Source organism: Varanus komodoensis, unplaced genomic scaffold, assembly GCF_004798865.1.
Source record: "Varanus komodoensis strain SLA01 unplaced genomic scaffold, ASM479886v1 scaffold132, whole genome shotgun sequence".
Classification (NCBI taxonomy): domain Eukaryota; kingdom Metazoa; phylum Chordata; class Lepidosauria; order Squamata; family Varanidae; genus Varanus; species Varanus komodoensis.
The window spans coordinates 454,152-462,164 of record NW_025335381.1 but is presented as its reverse complement, the minus strand read 5'-3'; the positions used below and the strand labels follow the sequence as shown (position 1 = coordinate 462,164).

General features: G+C 64.0%; 1 protein-coding gene across 3 annotated transcripts in view; it reads right to left on the bottom strand.

Annotated features, from left to right (window-relative positions):
• Positions 1 to 594: 594 nt before the first annotated feature.
• The window catches only part of LOC123019609 (death-associated protein kinase 2-like), an 8,065-nt gene continuing 646 nt past the window's right edge, over positions 595 to 8,013 (bottom strand). Inside the window, exons 1-13 of one of the 3 annotated variants that reach the window (XM_044422616.1) lie at positions 7,468 to 7,570; positions 6,778 to 6,852; positions 6,410 to 6,543; positions 5,456 to 5,677; positions 5,043 to 5,181; positions 4,771 to 4,900; positions 4,207 to 4,255; positions 3,633 to 3,659; positions 2,583 to 2,735; positions 2,134 to 2,179; positions 1,557 to 1,646; positions 1,338 to 1,424; positions 595 to 1,153 (exon numbers count right to left, since the gene is read on the bottom strand). In XM_044422616.1, coding sequence (XP_044278551.1) covers positions 1,073 to 1,153; positions 1,338 to 1,424; positions 1,557 to 1,646; positions 2,134 to 2,179; positions 2,583 to 2,735; positions 3,633 to 3,659; positions 4,207 to 4,255; positions 4,771 to 4,900; positions 5,043 to 5,181; positions 5,456 to 5,677; positions 6,410 to 6,543; positions 6,778 to 6,852; positions 7,468 to 7,542 — 1,308 coding nt within the window. In that variant the 5' untranslated portion in view covers positions 7,543 to 7,570 and the 3' untranslated portion in view covers positions 595 to 1,072. Of the gene's footprint in view, positions 1,154 to 1,337; positions 1,425 to 1,556; positions 1,647 to 2,133; positions 2,180 to 2,582; positions 2,736 to 3,632; positions 3,660 to 4,206; positions 4,256 to 4,770; positions 4,901 to 5,042; positions 5,182 to 5,455; positions 5,678 to 6,409; positions 6,544 to 6,777; positions 6,989 to 7,467; positions 7,571 to 8,013 lie in introns of those variants that run through there. The other 2 variants (XM_044422615.1, XM_044422617.1) reach the window with 2 other exon arrangements.

Here is an 8,013-nt window from a genome sequence, read left to right as displayed (position 1 = left end):
GGGCGCCCTCCGGCGGTCAAAGTGTTCCAGCACGCAGAGGGCACCGCTGCTTACCTGTCCAGGTGCCACCGTGGCCCCCCCATGTGTTCTGGGTTGTGCTGTGCTCCGCTGGACGCAGCCAGCTTGTGGCCGCAGGTCAGTTTGGCATCCAAAGGGGTGCCTCTGCCAGGCTTTTGGGGTGCCGTTGTGTGGCCTCCCCTGAGCACTGCAGCCTGCCCTGCGCTGGCGCTCTGTGTGGACGCAGACAGTGAGCCCGGCATGCGCTCTGTCGGGGTCCTGGCCCCCCGTGCCCTCTCCTCTGTCCTTGCTGCCGGTGATGTGGGCCACCTGCCCGGGGCAGTCCTTGCAGCCCAGTCCCTCCTGGCACTCCATGGCAGCCCCCTCCCGCCGGATGGCCACATCATCTGTATAGCAAGGAAAGCCATGTTCTCTTCCCACAGCCCATGAGACGAGGAGAGCAGAGGGCTTCTCCATAGCCAGCTCGGGGGGGGAACGGACAAGGGGAATTCCAGTGCAACATTCCATGCCTTTGTCCCTCAGGGACTGACCTGCTTTTTCTCGAATACGGTTCAATAAAACACAAAACAGACACAATGCAATAGAAAAGTCACACAGTATATTTTCTGAAAATATATTAGAGCATTAAGATCGGCCAGGCAGTTCCGTAAGGCTTTGCTTGACCTGCTCCCCAGAGAAAGGGAGGCGTCCATTCCCAAGCAGCGTGGGACGGGCAGGGAAGGGTCTGCAGTGAAGAGCCCTCCCAGCTGTACCAAAAGGCAGCCGTGGCTCACCGGAGGCCTCCCCCCGAAGTGCCAAGCGCCACGGGGTGGGTGCAGGGGCTGCGGCTGTGCCGGCGGGGGACGTGGGGGGGAAGGCGGAGGGCCGCTGTGCCAGCCGTGAGCAGGAAGCAGGTCTGCCCCAGGCGTGCCCCACAGCCTCCCCGCGACATGAAGCAAGGACCCTGCGCTGGCCACGGAAGGCCGGAGCCTCTTGCGCTGGAGGCACCATCCAAGGCCGGCCGGCCTGCGTCAACTCTCTGCCGACCGATGAGCCAGACCCTGGGCCTGGGGGATCAGGAGCAAATACTCCTCCGCCGCCGGAGCAGGGCCACGGGGCTGCCAGCACCGTCCTCCTGGTCACTCTCGCAATCGCGCTGTTTGGGGCAGAAACACCAAGGTGAAGGCATGGGCTGTGGGGGGCCGTTTGGGGGGCAACAGCCCCCTCCGAGGGATGCTGAATCGCAGCAAAGGGAAGGGCAGCCCCACTTCCACGGGGCAGAGCAATCGCTGCTCCCCCGGAGGCAAAATGCCCGTCGCCACCCAGGAAGTGGCACCCACCAGGTCCTCCTCTTCCGCTCGCCTCTGCTGGCACAGGAGGTGCATGCGGCACAGCCGACTGCACGCCGACACGATGTTGTAGGAGAGCTGCGGGGACAAGCAGAGACAGGGCGGCGGCTGGCAGGCGCCGCAGCAGCCCCAGAGCACGAGCCGCTCTCACGGCTGAGCCACGCCAGCTGCCCGGGGGACGCCGAGGCGTGCCGTGGCCGCTCTGTTTACCTTCCACTTCCGGCGAGCGTTGAACTTGCGGAAGTTCTTCATGTTGATGGAGGAGCGGCTCCGGTTCACGGCCTGCCTCTGATTCAGGGGCTGGAGTGGGCAGAGGCGAGGCCGCCGCGTCAACCAGACTCCGGAGCACTGGCCCTTTCCTCTGCTTGCTCATGCCAAGATAGGCGGGGGCAACGCCCCGACGGGAACCCCGGAAAGGAGGTGTGCGGCGTGGCCTGCGGACCCCTTCCCCACTTTGGTGCTCTCCGGATGTCGCGGGCCACAGCTCCTGGCCCCCCGACCCTTGGTCTTGCTGAGAGAGTGGAAGGGAGTCGTGGCGCCAAGCGTCTGGCGGGGACCAGGCTGGCGAGGGTGGCTTAGAGGCTGTGCTTGGGAGAGCCGGCTCGGACCGGCCCCCTGCCCACAGGCGGCCTGCATGGAGGGTCACATGGCCTCTGGAGGGCCGGTGAGGGGCTGCGGCCAGAATCTGCAGTGACGGCCGTCCTCTGTGCCAGAAGCCCCTTTCCACGCATCGTGGGCAGAGCTGTGGGACTGCCGCCCCTTCCAGTCTGGCCCGGCCCGATCTTACCTTGATCCAGGGGTGGCTGAGGCACTCGACCACCGTCATCCGGTTCCTGAAACGCAAGAGAGTGCTTCCTTGCTCACGCCGAACCCTCGTCTGCCATGGCCCCACACAAGGGCAGCCACGGGCGAGCGGGCAGAGGCGGCGGTCTGGAGGCCAGGCTGGGCTCCCTCCCAGGCCCCGTCTGTCTGGCAGCCACAGCAGAGGGGAAGGAAGAGCCGCTCGGAGAGGCGGCCCACACCAGGCGCCCTCTGACAGCCGCAGAAAAGGAGAGGCGCTCCTGCACGAGCTGGGATGCCTCGCGCCGAGCGCTGCTCCAGCTTGTGCCCCTGTGGCCGCAGGACAGCCGGCCCCACTGCGGGCAAGCTGGGGCCGAGGCGGCCTCACTTGAGCCCCGTGCCTGGGCTGGCCGGGCGCACCAGGATTCCCCAGAAAGGCGCTATGGGACATTTTACCCTGGCTCCTTCACCAGAAGCTGCTGGATGAAGTCCTTGGCCATGTCGGAGGTCTGGCCAAAGTACTTCTCTTCAAACTCATAGTTGCCGGAGACGACGTTGGAGAGGGTCTCTGTGTCGGTCTCGCCCTGGAAGGGGGACATGCCGCTCAGCCTGCAGGGAACAAGTGGAGAAGGGGATCAAACGAGCAGCACGAAACATGGAAGATCTATTTAAACATACGATGACAGCAGCTAGCATCACGAGGGCAGCAAAACGGCAAGCAAAAGACCGCACTACCGGGGAAGATTTCAAAATAAACTGGCAGAACTCACGGGACAGGCAAAACTAACCAGCTATATGAGTGGAAGACTGGCCAAATAATTTAAAAATAAATAGGAAGCTTATTAGATTAGATATTTTGACTTAATAGTTGGGAAAAATATTATTTACAGAAAAGAAATCTGTTGCTATTTGGTATAATTAAAAAAAAAAGTTTAGCTATTTTGGTAGAAGGTTTGGAACTGATAGAATCCAATCCAAGATACAAAAACATAGTCTTAATTGCTCAGTGTTAGAACATTAGGAAGTGTAACATTAAAAACATTGTCTCCAAAACAAAAGTATTATAAAGTCCACACTGGAAGCAATTGTACACATTTAAATCTGGGATATTAAAATGTTATGATAAAACACTTCTCACAACGGTTTCATGTATTTTAAGCCTTAGAGGGGCTTAAAACAGTTTCATGTATTTTAAGCATCAGTTTTGCAGATGTGTGCAGCTGCAGATCAGCATTACCCCTAAAAAAGAGTAGGAGAAATGGAGGATGATGATCACAGCTGGATGGAGGCGCTAAACCTTGCCCTCTGCTTCATGCAGCCATTGCCAAGGGAAGGGAAGGCCTTTGCCCCTCGCAGACTCCCCGCTCTCCTGTCCCCTGTGCTGTCTTTCCGTCTTGCTCGCTTCTCCAGAATGTAATGGATTCTCCACATGCATTACAAGCCTCATCAAAGACCCCGCAGGAGCTCCAGGCCCCGAAGCATGTGCGGAAAGGCCCGGGTACTTACAAGATGTACGTGATCACTCCGATGCTCCTAGGAAAGGGCGAGAGGCAGGCAGAGTCAGAGGAGAGCAACGCGGGCTCCTCAGGCGCAAGGCTGGCAGGCCCTCGACGAGGTGGGGGCCGTCCAGATGGTGAACGGGGTGCTGCGCCCACGAGATACGTGCCCAGTGAGGGGACACTGCTGGACGGGTCGCCCAAGGAAGGCTTGACGGACGGCGGGAAGGGCAGGACGGGGACTTCCAGCCCTGGGGAGAGCTCGGGCAGGCTCCCCCCTGCAGTGCGTGCTGCAGGAGAACCAGCCGGGGCGGGGGAGACAGGCCCTGCCTAAAGGTGCTGATGGGGGTGCGGGAGCCCTGGGCGGGCGCTTCCTGGGAGAGCTGGAACGCGAAGAGGACAAGCAGCCCGTGCTCTTCACCACGCCACCCAGTGAGGACAACGGACACCGCTGCCATCGCCAACAAGTGAAATGGGAAGGGAGTGGCGCCCGCCCGCCCCTCCTGCAGGCACGTGCTCCCGCATGCAGGCCTGGTGTCGGGGGCGCGGAGGGCTCAGGCCGAGGGCTTTTCTCTGCCGCTTACCACATGTCAGTCGCTGGGCTCAGGGCCTCGTAGTTGATCACTTCAGGAGCTGCAGAAGACACGGGGAAGGGAGCATCAGGCAGGGGTCGTGGTGGGAGCTCAGCGGCACCCTCCCCATCCTAGACGTGGCTGGACACGGACGAGCAGAAGCACGTGGAACGGGCCGCCCCCCGGCCCCAGCTCATCTGCTCCCACACGCAGTCTGAATAACTGCCGGACTTGCCGGAGTCCCTGAGCTGAGCTGGACAGACTTCCAGGTGACCCAACTCACACGGAACGATGTGGGTCAGTGGCTGCATCCTGCCGCTGCCCCAGGTGGGCTGGTCTTCTGCACGCAGGGGCATGCAAAACACAAGCCGACAGCATGGGAGGTTTGCCCCAGCCAAGTCGGTCTGTGTGTGGCCCGGTGGAAAGAGGCCGGCACGTTGTCCTTACGGAAGCAGGTCCCTCCCGGCGTCCCCCCAGAGCACTCTCCGCTGCCAACAACCATTGCCAAACTACAAGACAAGCCTTCTCACTTGGGCCCCCGAGAGAGGAAGGGACCCCGGCGGGCTCAGCACTCACCAATGTACTGCGGGGTCCCACAGAGGCTTTTGAAGGTCTCCCCTTCCTCCAGCTTTTGTGCCAGGCCGAAGTCAATGATCTTGATCTTGGGGTTGGGGACGTCTTTCTGGAGCAGCATGATATTCTCGGGCTGCAGAAGAGAGCGAGGCCTCAGGCGGTGCCAAGGCACCTCCGGGCCCTAGGAAGGCCCCGGCGCACACAAGGGCCTGCACCTGGCCCCTGAAGGCCGAGGGGGTGGGAGGCCAAGCCGGGGGCCGCTCAGGGGACGGGACCTTGAGGTCGAAGTGGGCGATGCGGTGGGAGTGCATGTGTGCCACCCCCAGCAGGATCTGCTGCAGGAACCCAACGGCTTCCACCTCGGTCAGCAGCTCCTTCTCCGCGACGAAGTCGAACAGCTCTCCCCCCTGGATGCTGAGGAGAGGCAGAGCAGAGAGGGACGGGGCTCACACAGCCAGCCCCGCGGGGCATGAGGCCGTGCGGGCTGCCCCATGTCCCTCGCCTGGGCCCGAGGGGCCACAGGCAAATCCAGGCTGGCTCACGCAAAGGCAGCGCTCTTCCCACCCACAGCTCCAGGCCAAAGGCTGGCCACTTCGTGCCCTTGGAAACGCCACACGAGCTGAACTGGAGGCAGCGGGCCCCCGCCCCGCTGCCTCGCAGATGATCGGAAACGGCCGGCAGCACTCACAGCTCCAGGACCAGCACCATCTCGGCCCTGCTGGCGAAGATGTCGTAGAGGCGCATGATATTCGGGTGGCGCAGCTGCCGCAGGATGCAGACCTCGCGCTCTACCTGCTCGCGTTCCACGCCCAGCCGGCTCCCCTTGCGCTTCCGCACCTTCACAAGCTTGGCTGCATAGAAAGCACCGGTGCTCCGCTCCCGGCACCGTTTCACCACACCGAAGTGTCCGCTGGATGAGGAGAGGCAAGCAGGCGCTACCAGGCTGGGAAACGCCCCCAGGACTCCAAGCAGGCTTCCCCCACTGGTCCGGGGCAGAGAGACCCTTCCCCTGTTCCCAGGATGCTAAGGAGGGCTGACCCAGAGCAGCTGACCGGCAGGAGGTTCAGCAGGGCCATGTGGACCTCTGTGCCCACACGTTACAGGGTCTGCTGCCTCAAAGAGGGGGTTCTGGGAGATGCCGGGCACAGAGGAAGCGGCCAGGCCCCTTCCAGCCCACGCCTGGACACGTTGGCTGAGGCGTGGCTCCCCCTCCAGGGCTGCAGATCTTCCTGCCCTGCCTGGGACGGCTGCCACGCCTGGCCCCGGGACCCTCTGCAGGCCAGGCGGGGTGCTCCCGTGCCGCCGCAGCCCTTCCCCTGGAGCGCCACACTAGGGAAGAGTGCCAGCCCACCAGAGCCACTGGCCATCTTCCCCGCCACCACTGCTGCCGCCGTGGCTCTCCCCACCCCGGGAAGAACCTCTGGCCCTAGAAGGGGCTGCGGCTGGCGGAAAGTGTCTCGGAGGCGTCTGCCTGCCCCCGGGGACACAGGATGCTGCTGGGCTGGTGGCACCTCCGGCCCGTCCCCAGAGAAAGGCCCCCTCCAGCTCCTGGGACTCTAACCTCAACGCCAATCCTCAGGGCAGATGCCGAAGGAGTTCCAGCCCCCCGCCACCCCCCGCCCCACTGTGCCCAGGGCCTTACCTGCCCAGCTGCTCCAGCAGCTCATAGAGCTCCTCCACGCTGCCATCGTGGAAGGCTGGCACGGAGGCCGGGCCGGGGCTTTGCACAAAGACGTTGTCGTCGTCGTCGTCGTCCTCCGGGCTGCACGATGCCTCCTGCGGAGCGGGGGGAGGGCGCAAGGGGGGCTGAAGCCACAAGTCTCCCCCGTTGGCCCTGCCGCTTCCCGCCAGAGCCAGCTGGGACCAGCCGGGGCCCATGGTCTTTCCCGTGCTTTGCCCACGCTGCTCTCGCACAGGCTGCGTGCGACTGACCCGGGCCCCGCTCCCTCCCCAGCGCCGCTGCCACTCAGGCCAGCAGCCGGAAGGGCCGGGCAGCCTCTGCTCTCTCACCTGGGCACCTCCAGCCTGGCCCCCGGTCCGGCCGGTGGAGAGGGCCCCAATCCTGCTGCCATCCTCGGCCATCAGCTGCAGAAAGAAGGGGAGACACCACCCTGCTGCTCTGGGATACTCCGGAAAGGCCGAGACCGGATTCCACCACTGGGGCCGGAGGGCAGGCTCGGGCTGGTGGGTCAGCCTGGACAAGGGCCACGTGGCCAGTCCCCTAAGTGAGGGAATATACCAGGTGGGCCGATGGGAAGCTACAAAGCAAGCGGCAGAAGCCGACAAAGGCTGCAGCGGAGGCAGAGGACAGAATGCGACGGTCTGGCCAGGTGTGAAGAGTGGTCTGGCTCCACAGCCTCCTGAAAAGCCTTATCGTGAGATAAGCAAAACTTCCCGGAAATGTCCTGCAGAAAAGGCAGAGCAGCTCAGAGCAGAAGAGGTGCGAGCCCGTGTGGCGTAGTGGTTAAGAGTGCAGGGCTGGGACCCGGCGCCCCGGGTTCTGGTCCCCCTCATCCGGGGAGCCCAGCGGGTGACTCTGGGCCGGTCGCAGCCTCTCGGGCCAACGGGGCTGCTGTTTGGGGATGGGACTGACAGCTGCAAGAGGAGAACGCACAAGCCGCTTTGTGTTCGTTCCAAGAGCAAAGCAGGATACACATCAACGCAGCACTCCGAAAACGGGAGAGCGGCACCAAGCCACACCTTGTGAGTGAAATCCACCCCCTTTGAAAAGGCTCGGCCATACCCAGGGAGAGGAGGAAGCCCCCTTGGCATCATCGCGCGATCGGGGCTTGTCCAGGTGGCCTCGCGGTGCGGCGCCCCCCTCCCCCCCCGCTCAGAGCATCGCTGCGGGCACCTGCTGCTGGCACGGCCGACCGGAGGGGGCCGGGCTTGTGAGGCGGGGTGGCGGGCGCGGCGCCTCAACGGCCAGCGACGGGGCTGGGCCGGGCCGGACGGCGGGAGGCGGCGCGCCAGGCCTGCCAGGGACCGGGACGCGCCGCCCCGTCCCCGCTGCGCCGATCTCCGCCGCCGGGGCCCCCTCCGCTCAGCTCAGCTCAGCTCAGCTCCGCCGCCACGCCGGCCTCACTGCGGGAGCGCGGCCGCTCGCTTCCCACGGCCCGGGCGGAGGGGTCCCGCGGCCTCCCGGGGACTTCCTGGCCCGCCTTCCCCGCGCAGCGCAGCGCAGCGCAGCGCAGCGCAGCGCAGCGCGCGCCGAGGCGAGGCGAGGCGAGGCGAGGCGAGGCGAGG